Raw genomic sequence first — 27,887 nt, 5'->3', positions numbered from 1 at the left:
CCACCCACTGCCAACTGCTTTGCCACTTCTTAGCTGTACAATCTTGGACAAATTATCTAGCCTCTTAAAGCCTTTCGTTACTCACTTGTAATTAGGAATATAGCAGAAATTAGAAACATTATTAATATACATCACTATTAATAAACAGGGTGAGAGATTCAAACTTTTTTTTTTGGATCAGTTGTGGGGCTTGAACTCTAGGCCTGGGCACTGTCCCTCAGCTCTTCAGCTCAAGATGAGCCCTTTACCACTTGAACCACAGCACGTTTTCTGGTGATTTATTGGAGATAAGAGTCTCACGGACTATCCTGCATGGGCTGGCCTTGAAGTGTAATCCTCAGCTCTCAGCCTCCTGAGTAGCTAGAATTATAGGCATGAGCCACCGGCACCCACCTTCAATTTTTTTTATAGTTAATAGAGGCAGAACTGAGACCAAAACTCAGATTTTTAGGCTCTCAATCTGGTGTTCCTTCTCCTAACCAAATCATTTCTATTGGTGCCTCTTGGGACATAATTTGGGGACTGCCTCCAGAGACTACCCTCACATAAAGAGAATCTTACTTTTGAGACCACTTGAAGCCAGCTGGAGGGAGTGTGTACTGAGAAGAGAATATCTTCCAAGAGAAATGCCTAAAACTCTGACTGGGAAACATTTTTTTAAAATATCAATTATTGGCCAGAAGCTAATGGCTCATATCTATAATCCCAGCTACTCAGGAGGCTAAGATCTGTAGATAGAGATCAAAGCTAGCTGGGACTGAAAAGTCCTTGAGACTCTTATCTCCAATTAACCTATAAAAAGCTGGAAGTGGAACTGTGGCTCAAGTGGTAGAGTGCCAGCCTTGAATATAAAAGCCAAACGAGAGCAAAAGGCCCTGAGTTCAAGCCCCAGTACCAGTAAGAAAAAAAATCAATTCTTGTGTTTCACTCCTTTTTCAGTCTACCTGAATGTGAAACTCTGTTACTGGGATCAGTCTTAGTAATTCCTGAACAAATCCATATGTAATTTTGAGGTGCCACATTGATTATGAAGTACTGTTTTTCCCTTTTAAGATAAAAATCATTACTTAAAATTACTTTAAAGCTCCCAGAACTCAGATTAAGCCTTGTACCAATTTGGTCATCAGCTCTTCATTTCTCAGAAAACAGTTTGGGAAAAGCTGTGGGAGCTTCTGAAAACCTAATGGGGAAGGGTTGAATTCTGGAGCGAAGAGCATAGGTGGACTCAGACTTACTTCCTCCCTCTTCTAGCTGATGCTTCCTGTCTTTGCGGCAAGATTATATTTCCTCTCCCTTCACTTCTCCTTTTACACAAATAGCCCCAGACATCTGTGTTCTGGCCTGGCGTTGGTTACCTCCAACTTAATCACCAAATTCTGCCTGAAGAACTGAGGGACTTTGTCTACAAAAGGTAAGACAGATAGCTTTTAACTTGGGCAAAGCACTCAGCTATTTTATGAGGGGGTAGGATGTCTTAAGAGTCTCCATACATATTTCAAGTTACTTTATAATTTCCTGTTTAAGTTAATGGTACCTTACTAACAACCCCCAAAGACAACAAGGCCAGAAATACTTTAACATGATCTGATATCTTTTGGGGATATCTTTTTGGGATATCTTTTTCATGATCTGATATCTTTTTGGGACCTGTCACTTAGGTGCTTAAATTATTACAAACTTAGTTTACTTACTGTGTTTGACAACTTCCGATGGTTTGGATGTTGTGAATGAGATGAAGTAGGGGAAATTTCCTATGTGCTCTGGTCTTGAGAAAACTGTTCTTGTGATTTTGAATGGGTCTTTCTCCAGTTGAGAAATGCCATAAGTAAAGTTAGTGAATTCTACTGTCATTCTTCAGTGTCACTAAATAGATGGATGGCTTTTAAAAAAAATCATACTATCAAAGGTGCTTGGTAACTATTGCTAAAGAAGTTAAGGGTAGATCACAAAGGAAGGCTTTGTGTGTTGGCTTTCAAAAGAGCAGGAGAAACATCATGATCTATGGAGTCTTCCAAATTCATTTATCCTCAGTATATGAAGAATGAATATAGATTTATATACCATAAGATACTCTTACAAAGGCAATCAACCTACATAACCTACATAACATAATCTACAAGCATGCAACAATAATTTCCAATTCATGTGGCATTACTAATGAACTTCTAAGGAATCAGGAAAATGACAGTTAAGTCTTGTTCCTGACTACCGTAATGTTGCTGGTTACTACAGTTAAGTCTGTTTTACCTCTTTCTTCTTTTCCAAAACTGGTAAGCACCTTATTTGTGCCCTAGGGGAGAAGCAGCAAAATTCCCTTTGACCACATCCACTTCAGAATGTAAAGTACCAAGGACTATAGATTCCCAAAAGAGATACTAACTTTGACTTTAGAAATAAAGGCCAGATAGACAGGTGTTGGTGGCTCACTCTCGTAATCATAGCTACTCAGGGAGCTGAAATGTAAAGACTGTGGTCCCAACCAGCCTGGGCAGGAAAGTCTATGAGACTCTTAACTCCAATAAACCAGCAAAAGCCAGAAGTGGAGCTGTGGCTTAAATGATGGAGTGGTAGCCTTGAGCTAAAAAGCTAAGGGACGGAGGGGGGGGGGGGGGGGGAGGTAGGGTAGGGAGAGATGGGAAGGGATGGGAAGGGGAAACAACGGAGGAGGGAACAATGCTTAATAAGAAATGTACTCATTATCTTGCCCATGTAATTGTAACCCCTATTTTCACACTAAAAAAATTTTAAAAAGAAAGAAAGAAAAAGAAAAAAAGGAAAAAAAAGCTAAGGGACAATGTCCTGACCCTGAGTTCAAGCTCTAATATTGGCACAAAATAAGTAAATGAAAATAAAGGCCGGAGTTTCCAGTGACTTTCAATAAGTTTTAATAAAACAATGGTAAATTAGGCACCCCTTGTGGTTTGGAAAGTACTGGTACGGGTAGGAGGAAGGGAAGATAGAGGGGAAATTCGTACAGCAGTAGTCCTGTGCTTCAGAAACTTTCTGGAAGATAAAATATACCATACTCTGAAAGTGCTTTGGAAGAAAAATGAGCCAGAGAGGAATAATCTGATGGATGAACCAAGTTTTGCTTTCTCAATCTTGAGCCAATCTGTACTGTTTTGAAACTGTGGTTGAATGGGAGCAGATGGTGAACCGAAACCCGATTTCCTGTGATGTTTCCTGTGTAGACCAGTTAAGATTAGTTAGCTTTGAAATGAAAGAATTGAATTGCTTTTTTCTTTCTCTCTCTCTTTCTTTCCCTCTCTCTTTCTCTCTTGTTTTATCTCTCTCTCTCTCTTTCTCTTTCTCTTTCTCTCTCTCTTTCTTTCTTGCTTGCTTGCTTTTCTTTGTGCTACTCCTAGGGCTTAAACTCAGGGCCTGGGCCCTGCCCCTGAGATTGTTTTTGCTGAAGGATAGCACTCTACCACTTTCAGTCACAGCTCTACTTCCAGCTTTTTTTTTTTTTTTTTTTTGGTAGTTAATTGTAGAGAGGAGTTTCATGGACTTTCCTGTCCTGGCTGGCTTTTGAGCCACAATCCTCAGATCTCAGCTAGGATTATAGACATGAGCTACCAGTGTCCATAGGCAACAATTCAGAGCCCATTCCTCCAGTGTCCATTATAATCACCTAAGGGACCTCATTTTTGTCTTTTGGCAAGATATACAAACTAGAAAGGAAAATTTGGTCCATAGTTGCTTTCTTTTCCCACTCTCTCACTCTCCTTTCCTTCCTTCTTTCCTTCCATCCTCCCTTCTTTCCTTCCTTTTTTCAAGCCCTATTAGTAGTAAGGCTTGAACTCAGGACCTGGGCACTGTCCCTTAGCTTTTTCACTCAAGACTAGCACTCTACCACTTGAACCACAGCTCCACTTCTGGAATTTTGGTGGTTACTTGGAGATAAGAGTCTTGAAGACTTCGCTACCTGGTCTGGGCTTTGAACTGGGATCTCAGCCTCCTAGGTGGCTGTGATTACTGGCACCTTGTAGTCCATAGTTTCTTAGGTTCTCTGTTTGGCACTTGAATGCCCAGAGATCCTCTGATTTTTCTTGCTCACTTCCTCCTACCCAGCAATCTATCAGTGGCTACTCGCTCTGCTCGATTACTCTCCCAAGAATTACTGATGCAGTTATCAATCTCAAATGTTCTACCTTGGAGGAGAGATACAGCAATACCCAAAAACAATGCTCTTTGCTGCAATGGAGAGAGAAATGAGAGTAGTTAAGGGCTATGTGAAAGATTCCCTGGGAAAAGAGGTGACTGCTTAGGATTAAAATGAGTTTACTTGGAGATCAAGGCTAATACCCTTCCAGACAGAGAGCACTGTAAAGGCAAAGCCAAAGAAATAAGAACTCCTTGGAAGATTATAAGTGAAATGAAGAAAAACAAGAAGGCCTGCACTCTGTCAAGCCATGTGACTACAGGAAGCAGCAAGCCCTTTACACTACACTATATTTGAAAGTAGCAAGGTCACTGTGCAGAGAACTCTTGCCTCCAGTACCAGGCAGAGCTGTGCCAGAGGCGGGTCACCTGACTGAGTAGTTGGAACTTGGCTTTAAAGTGAACAGATACATTTCTTCATCTTTAACCCAAATTTCCCTTTAAATAAGAAGGAAGGAAGGGTGGAGCTTTTGTGAAGTTAGAACCATTCTCTTGCTCCGCTTTTCAGTTCCAGGAACTATCATGTTGATTTGGTTAAAGTGGTTTGGTTTGTATTCCTAGATTAGGTAGCCCATGGCAGTTCCTGATTTTCAACGAACATCCCCTTTGGGTAGCTCACCCTAGGAACTATGAACTGAGCACCTGTAGTCAAAAAGTTTCCAAGACCTACTGCCACTCTAGGTGTCAATCTTGAAGCAAAGGAAGGTGATAATCCAGGCAGCTATGTAGAGCTGGTCTTGGATGGGGGTGGGGGTGGAAAACAGAAGAGGAGGGGTGGTTGGGAAGTCACTGTATCAAGTAAGTTTTGAGAAAGAGGAAATAAGCATTTCTTTAAAAACAAACAAACAAAAATAAGAGTGAGCAAGGGCTTCCAGTGGAGGTCTAGAATTTCTATGTTGAGAGGTAAAGGAAAATCTATTCATCACCCATTTCCTACCCAAGAACTCACATGAATACATGGTAGTCATGGTGAAGCATCTTTGTAAAAGGATTCCTATCCACATTCCTACAATCATGTAAAATTAAAGTGCTACGTTCTCAGTGTGAGAATGCCAATCGTTAGAAGGAATATAGATTAGCTGGATTCAAATAAGATGTCTAATTCAAATAAAGCATCTAACAAGGCTAGTTGTTGCAACAGTCCAACCTGTTGATTTTTCAGTTGGCAACTCAACTCTAAAATTGTTTAGTAGCTGGTTAGAATCTCTCCTGATTGGGAATGGAATGTTTCTTCTTCCACACTGTATTATGCTGTGCTGGCATGTTTTCAGAGATTTCTTCCTAAGCAGGCACAATTAGACTGTACTTCCTTTATATAAAGCAATTGCCAGTGCATTTTAACAAAAGCCAACTTAATTGTAAGTTCAACTGATCAAAAACTAGTTTTCTAGCAAATTAACTATTTAATATATTCAACTTTGGCTTGATATTTTATACTTTAGAATTAAGATTAAGGATTAAAGGTGTCAAATAATTTCTACCCACACCCATTGTCTTTTCAACTTTGTTCAAATAAATATGAATTCATGACTCTTGACTCTATATCAGGAACAAATAGAAGCCTTAAAATTGTTCCATGACTCCTTATTCTAGATATAGCTAATTTACTATCTCAGTATAACTGGGGTCTTAATTTTTTTTTTTCATGGTATTCGAGTTTGAATTCACACTTGCTCAGCTTACTCAGTTTGTGTGCTTGCTTGATGCTCTGTTATTTACTTGAGCCATGCCTCCAGTTTGGCTTTTTGCTGGATAATTGGAATGTCATGCATTTTCTGCCTGGGTGGCTTCCTACCTTTATCTGCTAGTCTCATCTTCTAGGATGAGCTAGGATTATAAAAGTAAGCCATTGGTGCCCAAACTCAAGTTTTGTGTGTGTGTGTGTGTGTGAGTGTGTGTGTGTGTGTGTGTGTGTGTGTGTGTGTGTGTGTGTGTGTGTGTGTGTGTGTGTTATGTTTATTGAGGCTTGAACTCAGGGCCTGGATGCTTTTAGCTTTTTCCCTCAAGGCTGACACTCTACCATTTGAGCCACAGCTCCAATTCCAGCTTTCTTTTTTCCTTTCCTTTCTTTTTCTTTCTTTCTTTCTTCCTTTCTTTCTCCTTTCTTTCTTTCTCTTTCTTTCTTTCTCTCTTTCTTTCTCTCCCTTCCTTCCTTCTTTCCTTCCTTTCTTTCTTTTCTTTTTTTTTTGGTGGTTAACTGGAGGTAAGAATCTCACAAACTTCCCTTGATACTCAGAGCTCAGCCTCCTGAATAGCTAGAATTACAGGTGTGAGCCACCGGTGACCAGCAAGTTATAATGATTTTAAGATCAAAATCCTTTGGATAATATACTCATTTTCAACTTAAAACTCCAACAGCTTTTTATTCAGACATACAAGAAAATCATCAAAAGAATATGGAGATTTTCTTCATGAAAAGAAACCATAATCACTTCTAAACTTGATTAAGCTCACTGTTCAATTAGATGGCACTGCAAGTATAGGTTAGAGAAAGGAAAGAGGTTGAATTAGAAATCCACTAGATAGTTTTCAGTCTGAGCTCTGAGCCCAGAGGAAACTGAAGAATGAAATTCATGTGGGCCTCCATGTTGAGGCCTGGGTGGTGGCCACTGAAGTATGATTTGTTCACTGAAGTTTCCTGAAAATGGACGTCAGGGACTTTCTGCATAAAAGGAATCCCATAAAGACCCCATGAGTCACTGGTTGAGAGTAGCAGACTGTAATTGTGGGTGTTGCTGTCAGTTCCTCTGAATCATGGTTGGAAGAAGTGGGAGGCTCAATAACTGGCCAACAGCAGTGGAGAAAGAAAAGGAGAAATGACGTGGTAGTCTGATTTTACTTGAAAATGAGGGCACTGTTTCGTGTGGTAAAAGTAATGACTGTCTTCACCAAGTGTACAGGTTTTCTCTTTGAATTTGACATGACTGATGAAGTTGAGAAAGAGAAGGGAGAAAGAAGAAGTGCTTTTCCTTTCAGTGAAAGACATAATCAGTAAAGATACAGGCAGGTTTGTGGCTTCCTTGCTAGCTGGTGTTCTATGGACAATGAAGTTACTGGTGACTGTTGTTGAGGATTCTAGAATGCTGAGGCCAATATAAATCTAAAAGCCTCTTTCTGTTATGAATGAATACGTTATGTCTAAAATACTAGCTTATTAGCAGAATTAAAAAAATCAAGCCCAAGACTCCTGACTGAAGAATCACATTCATTCCACTCTATTAGATTATATGGAGTTCATGAACTACTGAATGTTCATTAAATAGTCTTGTTATTGTTTTCAATTATATATTAGGCTTTGAGGTTCGAAAGTAAATACAGTTTTATGATAGCACTGTTAGGATAATGGCAGAGATACACAAATAGCACAAGCATGACTGCCTATGAAGAACACGTTACAATCAAAGAAGCCTTTACTGAAAAGTGATGTCATTAGGACCACTGGTAACTAACCAGATTATAAAGGTCAGAGAAGAGAAAAAGACAAATTTCATCACAGATCTCCGAGCAGAAGAACAGAGGCATTAGAACAAGTCAAAATGATTGCTAAATTTTAAAGTATGTATGTAACAGGAAGTGTTGCAATGACAGGAACAAAATGGAGTGGGCCTTTCCATACACGTGTATGTGTGTGTGTGGGGGGGTGCGTACACGTACATTTATCATCTCAGTCAAGGCAATGAACAAATTCCTCATGCTCAAATGATTTCCAAGGCCTTTTGTAATCTCTTTCACATACCCTTCCCTGAATCCTCTCTATTCATCTCCTTTTCCTTCTTCCCAAGTCTCTATGCAATTATAGATCTGAATTCTGTTGCTACAGATCCATTTTCATTTTCTAATCTACTACATAACTGGAATCATACAGTAAGTTACCTTTTTTGTTTGTTTGTTTTTGTCGGTCCTAGGGGCTGAACTCTGGGCCTGGGCGCTGTCCCTCAGCTCTTCAGCTCAAGGCTAGAGCCCTAGTATGTTACCTTTTGCATAGTCCGCCCCCCTGCTTCCCATGATTATTTAGAGATTTCCCTTATTCTGTAGCATGTCATCAATAGTTCTGCTGAGTGGTAGTCTAGTCTGCAGTTATACCATAGTTTACTTATGTGTTCATATCTTGATGGATGTTTGCATTGTTTCAAGTTTGGTACCACTTCAAGTAAAGGTGCTGTGATCATTCCCAACAAGCCTTTGGAAGGTTTATTTCCCTTGGTTAAAACCTAAGAGTAAAATGGGTGTAATAGACTCTCATTTTCAGTGAGATTATATAGTTCACATTTCCAGTAATAGTATATGAGAATGCCAGGTTTCCTATGTTCTCATTGACAGTGTGGTTAGATTTTTTTTTTTAAAACATTTTAGCTATTCTTGGATGTGTGTGGTAAGTTATTATAGTTTTAGTTTACATTTTCCTAATGACTAATAGAGAATTTATTTATCTACTTATTTGCTATCCACACTTTTTCTTTGAGGAAGTGTCCCTTGGATAACAGGTTTTTTTTCTTTGATCTCTTTCATTCTTCTTTTGTTCTGTTTGTCTGTTTTGAGATGAGGTTCCACTGTATTGCCTTGTATTACTGAGATGATCCTCCTGTCTTAGTATCCTTCTTCCTGAGCAGCTGGGAGTATCAGAGTTGAACTGGAACTGGTTTTAGCTAGTTATTTTGGAGATGGAGTCAAAGGAATTTTTGTACCTGGGCTGGCCTGAAACTATGACCCTCCAGATCTCAGCCTCTTGAGAAGCTACAATTACAGGAGTAAGCCATTGGTGCTAAGCAATGCCGTTTATCTTATGTGTGATTTGAAAAGATTTTCTCATTCTAAGATTTGTCTTTCCATTCTCCAAACAGAGATCTAATTTTCCTATTTTTTTTAAATGAATCATGCTTTCAGTATCTTATCTGAGAACTCTTTGGCTATCTAAATTGGCAAATATTTTCTCATGTATTTTCTTCTGGTGATTTATAGATTTAGAATTTTACATTTAGACCCAGATCTATTTGAAGATATTTTTCCTGATACCAAAGATTCAGTCCAAAGCCTCAGACATGTTCAGCAAGTGTTTTTATCACCTGAGCCAGACTGTCAGCCTATTTTCAGATTTTTTTTTTTTTGCCAATTCTAAGGCTTGAACTCAGGGCCTGGGCACTGTCCCTGGACACTTCTCTGTGCTCAAGGCTAGCACTCTACCACTTGAGCCACAGTACTACTTCTGTTTTTTTTCTGTTTATGTGGTACTGAGAAATCAAACCCAGGGCCTCATGCATGCAAGGCAAGCACCTACCACTGAGCCACCTTCCCAGCCCAATTATTAATTTTTTATTTCTGATTATCACTAGCATATAGAAATATGAATGATTTGGGGAAATGGAACCTTCTATCCAACAGAAGTATTATACTTACTTACTAATTCTAGTGGATGTTTCATAATTTTCTTTAGATTTTCTTTTTTTCTTTTTTTTTTTTGAGGGGGGGTCCGGTCTTGGGGCCTGAACTCTGGGCCTGGGCACTGTCCCTCAGCTCTTCAGCTCAAGGCTAGCACTCTACCACTTGAGCCACAGTGCCACTTCCGGCTTTTTTTTTCTGCTTATGTGGTGCTGAGGAATCGAACCCAGGGCCTCATGCATGCAAGGCAAGCACTCTACCACTGAACCACCTTCCCAGCCCTGCTTTAGATTTTCTACAAAGACAATCATGTTAACTGTGAATGAGAACCATTTTGCTTTTTTTCTCTCTTAAATGTTTAACTCTTTTCATGCCTTATTGCATTGGCTCAGAACTCTAGTATAGTGCCACATAAAAGTGTTGAGTAGCTAGACTGACCACTAACATGCTATCATTAAGTACTATATTATGATTTTAATAGATGCTCTTTATAAAGGCTAAATACTCTATTCATTCTTGCCTGAGAGTGTTTTTAAAATTAGAAATAGATATTGAATTGTGTCCAAGTGAATTTTCTCTCTATTGAGTTGATTTCTGAGGGTTTTTAAAAATTTGTTTTTCCCCAAATTTGTTAATATGATTTGTTAAATAGTTTTTAAGAAAGAGTCTGGATATGTATCCCAGGCTGGTTTCTAACTCACAACCTTCCTGGTGGACTTGGACATGTGTCAGAAGCCAGAAGCTTCTGCCAGGGTCACTGAGATAGACTCTACCATGGACTATCCTGGACAGATCTGTTTCAGTGGGTAGTCCCTGAACAGCCCAAATGTCATGTCTCTTATCTGTGTTTCTGTGGGATTTTGCTGTCATTGCATTTTTTTTTTTTTGTCTATGCTAGAGAAACACTTCTCTCTTTATATTGGCTGGGGTGGTATTGGGGCTTCAACTCAGAGTCTCTAACATGCTAGGTAAGTGTTCTACCACTTGAACCGCAATCTCCAGCAAAAATTATTCTTTATGCAAGAGCAATTGATTTTGGGGGGCTTAAACCCAGAGTTTTTATACTTGCTAGGTAGGTTCTCTACTGCTTGAGCACACCTTTCAATACATGAAAGGCATTAATGTACTAAACGATGGAATTGTTACCCATACCTTCTCTTCTAACCACTTTCCTGGGAGGGTAGACATTGAGTTAAAAAAAAAAATCATTCCAAACTTGGCGGTAATTCCCATGGAGGACCCAGAACCCAGGTCAGCCATCTCTTCATGTTGAAGAGAAAGCTTTCATTCTTTTGTTTTGCAGTACCAGGTCTTTGTACTTGCTAGAAAAATGTTCTACTGCTTGAGCCATGACCCCAGCCCCCTCTTTTTTTTCTCTGATTACTTTTGAGATAGGATTTCACTTATTTTCCAGGCCAGCCTAGACCACAAACCTCCTATTTATGCTTTCTACAAGAGCAAGGATGATAGGAATGCATTACCATGCCCAGCTTTTTCTGCTGAGATGGGGATCTTGGGAACTATTTTTCTCAGGTTAGTCTGGAACTGACAGCATCCTCCCCATGTCAGCCCCCTATGTAGCTGGGAGGACAGGCGAGTGTCTCACCATCCCCACCTCTTGGTTGATATGGTCTTGCAAACGTTTTGTTTGGGCTGACCTCAAACCACAATCTTCCTCATCTCCACCTCCTGAGTAGGTAGGATTACAGGCATAAGCCACCAACACCCAGCCTGGAATAATATTGTGCTATTCCTCCTGCCCTCTGCTCTGCTGGCCTGTATGATGGGTCCTTTCCACTTGTGGCTGTTTTCAAGTTGTCAACTACACACTGGGCCTGTGGAAGAAGATGATTACTTCCAACATGTGGCTATCTACAATGGTGGGATGGAGAACTTTTCAACCTTGCTGGGGGTTCTGGCTGTGTTTGTAGTTGGTTATATAAAAATAACCTGAACAGGTTATTTTTGGAAGAGAGGGCATGATCTTTGTTCATAATAAATTAGTGTTGTAGGGTATGCCTTAGACACATTTAAATGTGCTGCAAATTCTGTGTTGTCTTCAACACATTGTGCTATTACCCATCACCTTAGCAGCTTTTCAGAGAGCTGTGAAGCTCAGCCAGGAATGCTATGCCCTTTTGTTTGGTGTAAACACCTTCAGTGTCCTGGCACTGCAGACTCTGTTCACTCAAATTGGAGTAGATGCCAAGGCTTAGAAGCTACCTCTCAGTTTCTGATCTCTGCCAGTTAGTGTGCACTCATTGCTATGGCTTTCTTGGCTAGCAGTGCAGTCAATGTTATAAAGAAATGTAGAAAGTAGGAGGATCCAGAATCATTTCGTTAAGTTACTTGTGTTTGTGTGTGTGTGTGTGTGTGTGTGTGTGTGCGTGTGCTGGTTCTCAGGATTGAACTCTGAACCTGGGTGCTGTCCCTTAGCATGAAAGCTGGTGCTCTACCAACTGAGCTACAGCTCCACTTCAGCTTTTTGCTGGTTACTTAGAAATAAGAGTCTCATGGACTTTTTATTTTGTCAGTCATGGGCTTGTCAGGCCTGGGTGCTGTCTCTAGGCTCTTCAGCTCCAGGCTAGGCTAGCCTTCTACCACTTGAGCCACAGTGCCACTTCTGGTTCTCTGGTAGTTTATTGGAGATAAAGAGTTTCACAGACTTCCATGCCTGGCTTTGAACCACAATCCTCAGATCTCAGCCTCCTGAGTAGCTAGGATTAAAGGCATGAGCCACAGCACCAAGTTTTCTCATGGACTTTTATGACCACAGTATGTTTGCATTGTGATCCTCAGATCTCAGCCTCCTGATTAAACACAAGCTACTTGTATGCTTAGCTCAGTTTTAATTTTTTAATTAAATATTCATGCATGTACATTTCACAGCCTCAAGCAGCACTCAACGAAAACCATGTGTTATTCTGGAGAGGAGCCAGCAATGAAGTTCACTTCATGAATTATTTATGAGGACTAATTTAAGGATGATTTGGTTTTGAATTCAAAAGTGAACTTGAATTTAGAAACCACGTAATCAACAGCAGTCAAGAAGGGTTTTGCATATTTGATTAGCAAGTGAGTTGATGGTTTATACAGTTTATATATGTCTGTACTCATTTAGCCAGACCCTTAGAAGGACCACGGTTTCACAGAGGCCAAGGGATATTACAAGTCATGGTTCTGTCAGCACTTGCTGTGGTCAACTACTGTGTTCTAAATTCTGTATTGCCCATGGACAGGTGTGTTCTTCAAACCAAAGCTATTCCTATCACTGGCAATATTTTCTGTGGTTTGACAGACTGTTCTGTAAGGTGCACTGTTTGTAATTTTTTATTTTGGAAAACTCTGTATGAATGTTTTTGGTTTCTATATTGACCACTATGTATTTGTGAAAACTTCTTTAGAAGTCTACTTTTGCATTATTCATATGGTTCCCAGAGAAGCTCAATTAGTTAGAAAAGAAAATAAGCTTTGAAGCTTGGTAATTACCTACATGAAGAGATGTAATCAGGAAACTTAAGGCAGATTTGTTTGTTTTGAATACTTCAGCAAGAAGAACTATTAATTCCGTAATGGAAAAAAAAAGCCTGTAACCCCTCTGTACAGTACAACAAATATGGTTAAAGATATAGTTAGTCTATTTTACTTCATTCTCTCTCTTTGTGACAGTACTGGGGCTTGGATTCAGAGCCTGGGCCTTGAACTTGGGGCCTTATACTCTTGCTTGGCTTTTCCACTCAAGGCTAGTGTTCTATCACTTGAACCATATCTCCACGTCCAGCTTTTGTTGATTAATTAAAGATAAAAATCTCATATATTTTTCTGTCTGGATGGCTTCAAACTACAATCCTCAGATCTCAGCCTCCTGCATAGCTAGGGTTACAGGTGTGATTCAGCATTGCCAGGCTTCATTCTCTCTCTTTTTTTTTTTTAGTCTTATCATTCTTAACACCTAATTAAAAGCATCTACTGGATGGTTTTCACATTCTCTCCTTACAGTCTCAATGTCATTATTATCTCAAACTTCTGTGTTTTTTATTAACTCCATGGTTGCTGTGTTTGCTTAGGGTATGTAATGGGGAAGAAAATCTTGAGAGGAATGATAAGGTGGAGCAAGAATGCTCACTTCTTGCTAGGAGGAGATGATTAATTTTAGCTAGCCTGGGCAAGAAGTTAGCAAGACCTCCTCTAAACCAGTAAGAAGCTGGTGTGATAGCTATGAAAAAGCAGGGAACCATAAACAGGAGGACTATGGTCCTGGGAAAAGTATGAGACCCTTTAAAAAATACCTAAAACAAAAAAAGGCTTAGGAGTTTAGGGCATGGCTCAAGTGATAGAGGCCCTGAGTTCAAATCACACTAAGAACTAAATGACTATATAAATAAACAGCGGGGGGAAGGGGTCGCTGAGATGTCAATACAGTTGTCCCTTGCTATATCACAGACCATATTGCGGCTTCACTGTATGGAGAATTGTTGTTGGTTTGTTGGGGTTTTTTTATTTTATTTTTATTTTTTGCCAGTCGTGGGGCCTGAACTCTGGGCCTGGGCGCTGTCCCTCAGCTCTTCAGCTCAAGGCTAGCGCTCTACTACTTGAGCCCCAGCACCACTTCTGACTTTTTTTGCTTATGTGGTGCTGAGGAATCGAACCCAGGGCCTAATGCATGCAAGGCAAGCGCTTTACCACTAAGCCACCTTCCCAGCCCTGTGGAGTTTTTGTTGTTGTTGTTGTTGTTTTAATACTATTTAGTATCACTATTTAGTGATCCCTCACCCATCTCAGGAGCTACATTCCAGAGACCCCCGCGATAGATGAAAATCAGTGAAGTAGCAATAAGTGAACCACGCTAGAGAGAGGAACAACTACCTAACCCTGCCACTTCTCGGATTTTCACCTATCACCGAGGTTATCTGGAACGTAGCTCCCATGAGAGGTGAGGGATCACTGTATACTTTGATACTCTCAAGGGCAGGTCCTCAGCGATCTATGTTCTCCAACCAGGTCCCACCTCCTAAACATGCTACCACCTCCTAATAATACCATCAGCTGACCACTAAGCCTTCAACACATGTGTCTTTGTAGAACAGTTAAGGTCTAACTCATATAAATACCAAGAAGAACCTATGCATTTGTCCATGTAGTTATGATTTCCAAGCTCTTCATTACTTTCTGTACACCATTTGGTCTCATTTTCCTTCCTTTCCTAACACATCTTGTAGTGTGGAGCTATCTATAGTAAGAAATTATCTCCCCTTTTATGTATCTTTCCATCTTTGCTGTTTCTTAGTGAAATATAGTCTTATAGATATTAAGCTGTCATCTGGATTTTCAGCTTTCTATAAATCTACTTTGTAGATTTATTCCTGTGTACCTAGCTATTCCTCCTGGCTATTTTAAATTTTTTTTTAAGTATCTGTTTTGAACAATTTTATTATAAAGTGACTTTATGTAGTTTTCGTCATGTTTCTTATAGTTGGAATTTATTAAACTCCTTAGATCTCTGAGTAAGAATTTAGTTTTTCTTTCCATCTTTTACTCTTTGGGGATTCCAATTACATGTATGACCTCAAATTGTCTCAACTTACCGATGGCTCTGTTGTTTTAAAAATGATTTTCTCCCCATGGTACAACCCCTGTTTTCACTGTAGTTGATTCCAGTGCCCTACATCATGTATATACATTTTTCCAATTTGGAGAGGGGAAAGGAAATAACAAAATGCTGAAATAAGGATACAGGTTGACCCAGTGTAACGAGATGTACAAGACACTATGTTGAAAATGAACTTTACATCTTTGGGGGGCAGGGCAGTGGAGGGAGAAGAGTTGGGAAGCTGGGAAGGTAAGGAAAGGGATGGTAGGGGAAAAACAAAGGAGGGGTAACAATGCTCAATAGGAAATGTACTCATTATTACTCATGTAACTTTAACCCCTCTGTACAGTATCTTTTTTTTTTTTGTCGGTCGTGGGGCTTGAACTCTGGGCCTTAGCGTTGTCCCTAAGCTCTTCAGCTCAAGGCAAGCGCTCTACCGCTTGAGCCACAGCACCACTTCTTGTTTTCTAGTGGTTTATTGGAGATAAGAGTTTCAAAGGCTTTCCTTCCTGGGCTGGCTTTGAACCACGGTCCTCAGATGTCAGCCTCTTGAGTAGCTTAGATTACAGGCATGAGCCACCAGCGCCTGGCCTGTACAGTATCTTTACAATAAAAAAATATGTATTAAAAATGATTTTCTCAACTGCGCGATAAATAAGTGGGCTAAAGACTTAAAGAGAAACTTCTCTGAAGAGGAAAGGATAGCCAATAGATACATGAAGAAATGTTCAACCTCCCTAGCCATAAAAGAAATGCAAATCAAAACAACATTGAAATACCACCTCACCCCAGTTAGAATGGCTAGAATCAAGAACTCTAATAACAACAGATGCTGGAGGGGATGTGGACAGAAGGGAACCCTACTGCATTGTTGGTGGGAGTGTAAACTTGTTCATCCACTTTGGAAAGTAGTATGGAGCTTCCTCAAAAGACTCCACATAGAGCTCCCCTATGACCCAGCAATCCCACTTTGGGCATTTACCCAAATGATCACAAACAAGACTACACTAAAGCTACCAGCACAACTATGTTTATTGCAGCATTATTTACCATGGCTAAGATATGGAACCAACCCAGATGCCCCTCAGTAGATTAATGGATCAAGAAAATGTGGTATATATACACAATGGAATTCTATGTCTTCTTCAGAAAGAATGACCTTGCCCCATTTGTTAGGAAATGGAAAGACTTGGAAAAAATTATATGAAGTGAAGTAAGCCATGCCCAAAGAAACATAGGTCTCATGGTTTCCCTTATTTGCAATAACTAGTATATGTCTGAGTCAAGCAGAAATGGTCAGATAAGTTGATGTTAAGCGAAATGAACCCCAAGTTAAGGACTCAAATGTTTTTTTTTCTTTTTTGCTATTGTGTCTAACATATTTATAAGATATTTCTTTGTTGCTTTGTATGTCCCTCCCCCACAGTTATAACCCCTGTTTTCACTGTATTTGATGTTGGTATAATTTGTGGAGGGGAAGGGAAAAAACAAATTGTTTAAATAGGGATACAGGTGGACCCATTGCACCAATGAGATGTACAAGATGTTATGTCAAAAATGAACTTTACAACTTTGGCGAGGGCCTGGGAGAGTGGGGAGGGAGATCGGAAGGGATGGAAAGGGGAAACAAAGGCGGAGGAAACAATGCTTGATAAGAAATGTACTCATTACCTTGCCCATGTAATTGTAACTCCTCTATATTTTATTTCGCAATAAATTAAAAAAAGAAATTAAAAAGTATTTTCTGCCTTGAGAAACACATTTTCTTACTGTCTTCAAGATCACTAATCTTTTCTTCTGTGATATCTAGTCTTCCATTAATCTAATCTACTGTACTTTTCACACACTGCAGTTTCATCTTTTCATATTTCCCATGTCTCTGTTTACCTTTCTGAAACATAATGTCTGATCTAATGACAATCTAACATCTGGATCAGTTTTAATTGATTAGTAATTTCTACCTTATGTACTTTTTAAACTTCATGTATGGTTGGTATTTTGAATAAATCTAGACTTTGTAAATTTTGCCTTGAAGAGTACTAGCTGTTTTCGTATGCCTACATTATCATATTACTTAAGTTCCTTGGAAAAAAGTTCCTTTAGGGACATGTTTTTAAAGATTTTCTGGGTAGAATTGGAGCTATATTCAAAGCAGATTTATTTATTGTCTGCCACAGAGGGGAGACTTCCCTGAACTCATTCCTGTGGATGTTGAGGTTTTTCAGTGGAGGAACAGTAACTAATCCTAGCCCAAGGCAATGGTCATATGATACCCAGTCTTGGTGTTTGTTTGACTTGTATGTGCTATTTGGTACTTGGTAATTTTTTAGTGGGAACTTTAGTAGGCTGAATAATGGGCCATCAAACATGTCCATGTTCTTTATAAAGCAATAGTGACTTGACAGAAATGGGAGATTATCCTGAATTATCAAGGTGGCCCTATCTAGACATATAAGTCCTTATAAGAAAGAAGTAGGTTTAAAAAGACTAGAAAATAGCAATTGTAATGATAAAAACAAAAGGTTGGAGTGATGTGAGAAGAAGTCAAGGAATCTAGGTGGGTTTTTGAAGCTGACAGAGAGAAGCGAGCAAGATACACTCCCTAAATCCTTCAGAAGGAATGCAGACTTTTCAAATTCTTTATATGTCAGGCTTGCAAACAGTTTTATTTTATGAATAACTCTATAGAATCTTATTCCCTTAGAGAGAAAACTCAAATTTTTCTATCTAGATTTCCAGAATCTAGACATTGATGTCCTCAATGAGAAAACGATATTTGAAAAGATCAGGTTCACATTGTTATCTTTTCACTTCCCCATGGCTTATTGATTGGGTTGTTTCATCTCTACTGTAAGACTGACAGCTCCTGGGGGATATCTAAGGCTTATTCAAGGTCATCTAGAACAGAAAACACCATAGATGTCTGAAAGACTGAATGACGCCTAGGTACACTCCCACCCACTCTCATATGTAGAAGTTTGCATACCAAATTTAGTATGTGTGTGAATTTCAGGGCATTTAAACAACTGATGATGGCACTATCCTTGACCCTAAGGACTGACTTTGTAAGTCATTGCTAAGTCACAAGTCTCTAATTCTGCACATAGACTCAAAACATCAGCCTGGTCAGTGTCACTATGATTCATCCTCTTCTAGAAATGATTCTTGCTCACTCCATGCAAGCAAGCTTGCAAAGGTAACTGCTCAAGATAAGCATGTGTATTGGGTGTATGTGGATTTGATGGAAGTATATTATAGACATATATTGAAATATCACAATGGAATTCCTTTGTATAATTAACATATACTAAAAGACACACAGAGGAAGAGGTAAAAGGACAGAGAGAGAGGGAGGGAGAGAGAGAGAGAGAGGATGAACCAATTGATTCCTCATTTCAGAAAGTAAGTCATTGTGGAGTTTGGAAGAACTTTACCAAAGCATGCCATAGTTCAGACTCAGGATGCTGATGAACAGCTATGTGCCCACTCATTCACTTCCTTTCTTCTTCCTTCTACTTTGTAGGGCACAAACATCCGAGCATGAGTATGAGTACTATAAAATTACTGAAGTATATCCTGTTTGGTTTCAACTTGCTTTTTTGGGTAAGTGTGTCTTTCATAAGCATGGTCGAAATAACCTTCTCCCAGCTAAACTCCCTCCATCCTCTACCAAAGAAAACTAGTATGGAACACAACCCATATATGCCTGGCTAATATCCAAAATATGAATCCAGCACACCTAGTGTAGGTATAAAGAAGTAATGTTTGTCCCAACCCTTTTCTCATCCTGCCACAGTGTAAGACTACAAAACAATATACCAGTGTAATTATTCATGGGGATGCACTATTCTAGGGGTTTATGGCTACTACTGCTCACAATTGACATCTACTGGTCAGAAACTGATCTGCAATTTGGGTACTCAATAACATTCTCCCCTCACCCAAGAGCCCTTGGAAGAATAGCTGGTTGAAAGACAAGTCATCTTTTCTGGGGATGTTCTTCTGTGTCATATTTAGCTATTAAAATTAAGATGTAGGATTGGTTATTACTTGTGTCTCTAAGGAGATTCTAGTGCCCCCTCCACACCATTCCCATACTTGGGATTGAATGCAGGGCCTTGTATTTGCTAACCAAGTACTCTACTATTTGAACTATGCTCCCAGCCCTTTTTGTTTTTGAGATGGCTCTTGTTAACTTTGCCTGTGCAGGCCTCCAACAATCCTCCTGCCTTTGCCTCTTGAGTAACTGAGATTACAGTCATGTACCACCATGCCTAGTTTATGAGAAAATTCTTGTGAATTTGTCTTCTCTAGTTTTCTACCTAGCAAGATGAGCTTCCTTATACAGGGCATCTCTTCTACGTGGTCATAGTTTCCAAAGGAAGGCCATATGTGAGGGCACAAGGAGTAGCATATCTAATCATGAACTTTGTATGTGGTGAAAATGTTGTGTGGCTCCTAGAGAAGGCCTTTCCTTAGTAGCTGGAAATGAGTAGAAAGAGATACGGTGGGACTTCATATGAGGAGTCTGAGATTGCCTCTCTTGTAGGAGTGTGGGAAGCTGGGTAAAGCAGTTGTTTGTGAGTGTCTTGAGTGAATCTTGGGTGATTCTAATCCCATGAAAGTGATCATACGTAAGAGATAACAACTGGTCTTAGTCTGTCATAATATTCTTCCTTTCAGGTTTTTGGCTGTTGCATTTTGGGCTTTGGGATCTACTTTTTGGTCCACAACAACTTTGGAGTGCTCTTCCATAAACTCCCCTTCCTCACACTGGGCAATGTACTCGTCATCGTGGGCTCTATTATCATGGTAGTTGCCTTCCTAGGCTGCATGGGCTCCATCAAGGAGAACAAGTGTCTGCTGATGTCGGTGAGTTGTCGTACAGCAGATGCAGTACCCTAAGGAGAGGATAGATGATATTTCCAGTCTTAGGTAGACCGCCTATAGGTACAGGATTGGTACCGATGAGCAAAACCTGTCTACAGTACTTTGCTTCTGGCTGAGGCCTCAGGGACAGATTAGAGAGGATATTACTATCTGCCTTGGCATCTATTTTACACTGATAATAATGACTCTTGTGATTGTAATTTACCTTCACAGCACTTTTTCTCTATTTCTGGTTGAAATCAATTGTCATCCATCTGCCTAAATTCTCATGTGACAATGTACTTCAAATGTGACTTAGTCACTGATGGAAAAATAGTCACTAGTCTGCTCTGAGCCTGGTGGCCTTCCTCAAATGGTAGAGCATGCTTCCTTAACTCATGTCTGCACACGATAAATACAGTGAGTGACTTCATTCCTTGGCTGTAGACATTGAGGTCTAATAAGAGTTTTAGGTGCATAGTGCAGTTGTTTTCTTTTGCATAATCATCCTGACATTTAGGTTTGGATTTTGCTTGCAAGCATTGTGGAAGAAGAGCTCCACATTTCTCTAATATGTCCAGAACGGAGCTTGTTACAACAATGCATCCCTATCCAGAGATGTGGGTTCCCAATGTCCTTGATTCTTCCTTAATTCTTCTTAGGACTTCTTTCCCTGTGGACTAATGCTTAACCTAGAGTCCAAAGAAATAATAATAATCTGTCCTCAGATAGTTCTCATACTTATAGCAAAAGATAGGAGATATCAGGTATGGGGTTAAAGGCATAAGCAATAAAAATTAGTGTTGCAGAATTAAATGGAGAAGGAATAAGTGAAAAAAAATGGTGTATATTTGTGTGTGTGTATGTGAGTGTGTGTGTGTGTGTGAGAGAGAGAGAGACAGAGGGAGAGAGAGAGGCATAAAGAAAGTAAACTCTAAAACTAGAGATAAAATAAGTTGGAACTATGAGTAGAGCCCTTCTTTCCCTGACCTAGACAGGACAGTCTTCAACCTTCAGCACCACTGACCCTCTACCTCAAGTCAGTCTTGATCTGGTAGAAAGCACAAAGCCTCAAACTCCAAAGGCAATGGTTTAGTTTGTTGACTTTTTCTTCAACCATTTCAACAGGCTGATGCCAATATCGCTTAATTTATTCGACAAGTAGTGTGTCAAATATGTATTATAGGTACATGGTACTCTTATTGGTGGGAAAGAATGATGACTCCGATCTGCCCTCTAGTGTCCAGTTGCAAGAACACACATTCCTCACAGAACAGGAGAGGGTTGACAGTCCTGAGGAAGACAGTCAGGAGAATCTCATGTGCACAAGTCCACCTAGATGCTCCCAGCAATAGAGCGATAGTCAGAAACTTGGATCAGTATCATGACCATGTCTCTATTTTGCCACAGTTTTTTATTCTGCTATTGATTATCCTCCTTGCTGAGGTGACCTTGGCTATTCTGCTCTTCGTGTATGAACAAAAGGTAAGTTATGAAGAACACAACTCACTGTCTGATTGCTGAAAGTGGGGAGTGAGCAGTGGAAAAGCTGGCACAAAATAAAGATATAGCAATGAAGTAGAAGGATGACCGAGATTAATTGTAATTGGAGAGAGGAGAAAATGTCACGAAGGAAGGTTGTATTTGATTGGTGGTGATCTTCTTTCTGCTTACTCTTACTTTGCATATTTAGCTGTGGAGAATGTCCATCTGGTGGCCAATGATAGGCCTTGCTTTGATCACCCTTTCTCTTCCTTTGTGCAGCTATAGCTCTTGAAGAATAAGAATCTGTTACGTACCTCTTCCTTCAATGCCAACTCTCCATCAGCCCTTCTCCCCACATGTATACTTCCTCCCACCACATCCCTAATTCCAAGGAAATGGTTTGGAAGGAGGGGACAAGTAGCTCTATTACTATACATTTCTTATTCCTTGAATTCACCTGCTTTTTACAATGTCTCCTCTGCTGAATGTTACCTGCCCAGCTGAATAAGTATGTGTCTGAAGGCTTGAACGACAGCATCCAACGTTACCACTCTGACAACAGCACCAAGGTGGCATGGGATTTCATCCAGACACTTGTGAGTACAGATGGAATCTTCTTCAGATCAGCCCTGATTTCATTTCCAACCTTAGTCCCTACAAGCTAACATTCCTTTTTTGGAGGTTGCAGAATCTAAGGTCTGTACTCCATAATCCCATAGTTTCAGAAATAATGCCTTATCTATCATCAACAGAGGAGCCCAGAAATCAATCTGATCAGTTCAAAGTTCTCTGCATCCTCTGATCCTTTACTACATCAAAATAGGTTCATTGTCCAAGCCTTTATAGACCGCTAAGAAGATACAAATGTATTAGTTTATGTGTCTTCCATCATTTTAATGAAAAAACCCAAGTGGTATAATACAAAAACTTTCTATTCAATTCCCAAGTTACCCCAATTAGGCTTGTTATAAAGTATTCAAGTACCTCTGTGCCCATCCACAAAGAAGTGTTAGGGAGCCCTGAATAGACACAATCTAAAGCAATACCATCATAACCAAATGTTGGCTTAATGTGAAATCCAAGAAACAACCTAAGAATTAGAGCAGAGACTAAAACTAGGTAATCTTGGGGAAGTTACTTAACCTTTTTAGATCCCACTTGTTTACTTTTTATTTCAATATAGTTTAAAAGTTTTGTGAAATATAATTTACACCCCCCCACCCCCACACACACACAAAGTTAAGAAATGTCAGCAGATAAACTTCTGGGTAAGTGCCTTGGCTTCCCAGTGTCACCTCATCTAATCCCCTATGATTTTTATTTTTGCCAGAATGTGTGTGTGTGTGTGTGTGTGTGTGTGCACGCGTGTGCTAGTGTGCCAGTTCTGGTGTATAAACTCAGGGCCTGGGTGCTGTGCTCAAGGCTAGCACTCTAGCACTTGAGCCACAATTTCACTTCTGGACTTTTTGGTAGTTTACTTGGAGATAAACGTCTCACAGGCTTTCTTGCTCTAGCTGGCTTCGAACCATAATCCTCAGATCTTACACTCCTAAGTAGCTAGGATCTCAGGCATAAGCCACCAGCACCCAGCTTTAAATATTTAAATATTTGCTTTAAAACATTTTAAAGCAAAATATCTAAAGCAAAAATATTTTAAAATATTTTAAAGCAAATATTAAACATAAAATCACCCATCAAATGTCACTAACTAATCAATTTATCCTCGCTTTCTCAAAATTGTCCAAATCAAGATCTAAAGAAGGGACTTGGGTTTGGCTCAAATAGTATAGCACTTACCTACCAAGACCCTTAGTTCTATTCCTAGCATCATATGGTCTGTGAACCTAGAAACCTGATAAGGCTCAATTATATGTAAAGACTCTCAAGTTGGTACCTTCTTGTTGCATCATGTAAGTAGGTACAAAACTTCTTCAGTGATCTTAAAACTAATGAGTGGGGGCGGGGCTGGGAAGTTGGATCAGTGGTAGAGTGCTTGCCTCACATGCATGAGGCCCTGGGTTTGATTCCTCAACACCACATAAGCAGAAAAAAGCCAGAAGTGGCACTGTGGCTCAAGTGGTAGGGCACTAGCCTTGAGCTGAAGAGCTGAGGGACAGCACCCAGGCGCAGAGTTTAGCCCCCACAACCAACCAAAAAAGAAAAAGAAAAAACTAGCTAGTAGGTCTAGTCTCATCATTAGAAGTGCCCAAGGGGTGGGTACTGCTGGCTCACACCTGTAATCCTAGCTATTAAAGAGGCTGAGATCTGAGGACTGTGGTTCAAAGCCACCTAGGCAAACAAATCTGAGATACCCACATCTCCAAATAGCCAGCAAAAAGCAAATACTGCAGGTAGCTCTAGCACAGGTAGCCTTGAGAGCAAAAAAAGCCAAGCAAAAAACACAGGCCTTGAATTCAATCCCCTGGGTATATAATTCTTGATCTGTAAAATGTAAATAAATTAGATGTGCCCTCAATATTCTGAAAAGGTCTTATGGGAATAAAATGGAACAGATTTGAAATTACTTTATTCCAAGGAACTCATACTAGTAGACTAGTTCTGGACTTTCTGCTATGGAGTCAGATCTGGCTTTCCTCCTATTGACTATCTAACCATCATGTTTTGGGGGATTTGGCTTCCAGCTGAATTGTTGCGGTGTAAATGGCACTAGTGATTGGACCAGTGGCCCACCAGCATCTTGTCCGTCCAATCCAGAAGTTAAGGTAATTTTGTTGGCAGCTTTCTTCTTAATAGTTTGTTTAAACATTTAGTTAGCTTGGAAACTATGTCATAAAGGGTCTAGCATGCCTACTCTCTGGGTTTGATTCCTTAGCACCACATAAACAGAAAAAGCCAGAAGTGGCGCTGTATCTCAAGTGGCAGAGCACTAGCCTTGAACATGAGAGACCCAAGGACAGTGCCCAGGCCCTGAGTTCAAGCTCCAGGACCGGAAAAAAAAAAAGAAAAAATAACAGGGAACTTTGAACAAAAAGTGAATTGGGTGACAATCCCAGGTAACTAGAAAAACTGAGAAATCTAAGGATCTAGCTTATATAGCTGCAGGTACTGTAAAGAATCTTGATATACTAAACTACTGATTAGAGTTTGTATGACAATAGCAGAGGATTTAGTATCATACATTCATTATAAAAGGGGAGGTTTCATTGTGACATTTCCAAGCTTTATACAATATATCCCAATCAATCTTTGGCCCTCTTCCCCCTCCCAAATACAACTTCTACTAGCCTGGCTTCATTTTTCTATTTTTCTTAGATACAAACAAACTATTTTAACTATATTCATCCACATTCACCCTCCTTTTTAGCCCCATCCACTCCAGTGGTACATCACCATACCTTACAGAGCCTATTTCTCTATCCTTATACCCTCAATCAATATTGATCAGTATCTCTTGTTGAGATTGTCTATAGTGGTAGAGGATTTTGTCTATTTTTTAGTATCCTTGTAATGTATGGTAAAATGTATAGGCTTAAAGTAAAAGAGCTTTTCCCTCTACCTGTTTCTCTGTTCTTCCTAGAAGATGTTTAATGAAATGGATCATGAATGAAGGGGACTAGGGATGAGAGAAAACTGTAGAACTATTGAAACCACCTTCCACTTAATTTGCATCTCTAGGATAGGCTCAGAGACGAAGCCAAAGACATGTTACAAGTAAACCAAATCCCTAAGATACCCACAACTATTTAGAAATCTCCAGAATGGTTTAGGTTTGTGGATAGAAACTAGGAAACCCACCAATGAACAACTTCCCTGGATCTTAGTCAAATTATGATAGATTTACTGGCTTATAGAAGTTAAGACACAAATTAATCCTGCATTAGAAATCCTGAATATAGGATCTAATCCTGAATATAGGACTGCATTGCCTATATTCCATTGTTAATCATAGATTAGCACTACATTTTCAGAGAATCTAAGGACATCTACTGCTGAACTTTCTCTGGGAGCAAATTTAACTCAGTGGAGCTAAAATCTAGGCTATGTACATCAGTGCATATATACCACTATAATGATAATACCACCAGAAAAGGTTCTCATTTAATATGCTCTATTTTATAACGTTTCTTTATCAATACAAAGAAAATAAAATTAGTACCTGGCATAAATATTAATAAACATTAATATAATTCTAAATATTAATACCTAGAAAATAAATAACATTTAATAGCTGGAAGAAGTATCTTTGTATTATACAAGTAAAATACAAATTATCATCCTAATAAAGTTGAATTGCAGAGTAGTACCATTTGTACAAGTAATTTTTTTCCCCCCTTTAGGGCTGTTATATGAAAGTGCAACAGTGGTTTTACTCCAATTTCTTGTATATTGGAATCATTACCATCTGTGTCTGTGTGATTCAGGTAAGAGCTTAATTCTAACACTACTGTAAGAATTCAATGAGTGAAGCTCTATAAAGACTTAGAACAATGCTATAATCATTGTACATGCACAATAAATGCTGTCTGAGCTCTCCAAGTTGAGTACCAAATAATTCTAATTTCAATCTGACTTAAGGTATCCAAAACATATATGCTAACAACATCTATTTAGTTAATGTATCCCTCTGGATAATGAGGGAGTCACAGCCAAATTAGTAGCATGAAGAAGTTGGCATTGATTCTTCTTTATTTTTTATTTTTGCCTGTACTGGGACTTGAACTCAGAGCCTAGGCATTGTTCCTGAGCTTCTTTTTGCTCAAGGCTAGCATTCTACCACTTGAGCTACAGTGCCACTTCTGGCTTTTTCTGAGTAGTTTGTTGGAGATAAGAATCTCATGAACTTTCCTACTTGTTCGAACCATGATCCTCAGATCTCAGATTCCAGACATTAGCCACTGGTACCTGGCTTGGCATTGATTCTTTTCTCAGATTGTCTTGGAAAAAATGTGATTGGTGAAACAGCCCACTGAAAAATCAACCTTGTATGATGAAACCTGTGTTGAACTGAAGTTCAACAACTAAAAGGTGAAATCTGAGTTTTTTGAATTCTTTTTTCTTCTATGATATTTGTAATATTGTTCTACCTAAGTATTGTGGAAAATTACAGACCAAGTTGTAACCAAGAAATTCAGAGACAAGTGATTTTTCTCTGTTTGGAGACCAAAGAGACATAGGGCATAGACAAAGCTCAGTATTTAGTAAAGGGGCTTCTGTGGCTTCTGAAGAAGATAACATTTTAAGCCTTAACATTTTAGTCTTTACATCATTGCCACCTTCTCTCCACACTGTTCTGTTTTTGTTTTTGTTTTTGGTGCCAATACTGAAGCTTAAATCAGGGCCTAGATGTTGTCCCTTAGTGTTGGTTTTTTGGCCCTCCATTCAAGGCTAGTGCTCTACCGCTTGAGCCAAGCTCCACTTCTGGCTTTTTGCTGATTAATTGGAGATGAGCATTTCCCAGATTTCACACCACAATCCTCAGATCTCAGCCTCCTGAGCAGCTAGGATTACAGGTATGAGCCACCAGAGAACTCCTGAGAGGGAAGTGATGGATGGAAGGACGGCCAAAGCATGATGTCTAGGTAGATTTCTGCTCTGTGGAGGCAATTCCCAGAATTGTGGGAGAGATGACTTCCCTTATGAAGACCTCACACTGTCTCAATTCTTTTCTCAGGTGCTGGGGATGTCCTTTGCACTCACTCTCAACTGCCAGATTGATAAAACCAGCCAGGCCCTAGGTCTGTGATCTGCCCTGTGATAGAAAGACTTGTTTTATCTTTGGACATCCAAACCATTTACAGCATGAAGCCCCAAATGATCATCTTCTGGACTATCATCTTTGTCTCCTCATCTCTCCCATTTGGTTCTCATCTTATGTGTTAGGCAGGCACTTCCATCTCAGACAGCATGGCGACCATTTACCCACTGATGGTAGCAGCCATGCCACTCAAGGTGTTTAAAGACCAAGAGAATCTGTGACACTGCTGGCTTGAGATTTAAAAAAAAGAGCTCCAGGATTTGAATGTTTGTATCTTTTTGTTGTCAAATTAATCTTCAGCCACTGAATCATGACCAGTTTTCTCTACAAAGTCATATGAGATGAGCTGAAAGGAGTTCTGGGGCCAGATTCAATGATTCCTTTTAATCTGGTTCCTTGGCCATAGGAATGACAGAGTACTCTTTTCTTCATAAGGGAAGCTATTATTTTAATTCTCTTATTAAGAATGACTCATTGATTTATTCTAAATCTTTCCAGTCATTCTTACCTTGACTTCATACCCAGTCTCAGTCTTTGAGTTACATAGCTGGGAAGAACCCTGAAGCAATAGTATATTTGGTGGGTCACTTGATAACCACAGTCAGAAGTTTGGGTATTATTGCTCAATTATATAAGGTTTTTTAATGTACTTTTAAATTTTTTCATTAAATAAAATAGCTTATGAACTCA

General features: G+C 39.5%; 1 protein-coding gene and 1 pseudogene across 2 annotated transcripts; both read left to right on the top strand.

Annotated features, from left to right (window-relative positions):
- Positions 1–1,285: 1,285 nt before the first annotated feature.
- Cd53 (CD53 molecule) lies at positions 1,286–27,887 on the top strand. 2 transcript variants are annotated; one of them, XM_042678751.1, is made up of 8 exons: positions 1,290–1,411; positions 18,651–18,730; positions 19,811–19,999; positions 21,407–21,481; positions 21,982–22,077; positions 24,124–24,204; positions 25,780–25,863; positions 27,114–27,887. In XM_042678751.1, the coding sequence occupies exons 2-8, from the start codon at positions 18,668–18,670 to the stop codon at positions 27,183–27,185; spliced, it is 660 nt and encodes a 219-aa protein (XP_042534685.1). In that variant the 5' UTR covers positions 1,290–1,411; positions 18,651–18,667; the 3' UTR covers positions 27,186–27,887. The 2 variants fall into 2 exon arrangements, with proteins under 2 accessions (XP_042534695.1, XP_042534685.1); XM_042678761.1 differs by lacking the exon at positions 25,780–25,863 and having other exon boundaries at positions 1,286–1,411.
- LOC122109128 lies at positions 7,007–11,881 on the top strand (annotated as a pseudogene).

Source organism: Dipodomys spectabilis, unplaced genomic scaffold (genome assembly GCF_019054845.1).
Source record: "Dipodomys spectabilis isolate Male_0828 unplaced genomic scaffold, ASM1905484v1 ptg000002l, whole genome shotgun sequence".
Taxonomy (NCBI): Eukaryota; Metazoa; Chordata; class Mammalia; order Rodentia; family Heteromyidae; genus Dipodomys; species Dipodomys spectabilis.
The sequence above is the reverse complement of the archived record's forward strand: the minus strand, read 5'-3'. Positions and strand labels throughout refer to the sequence as shown.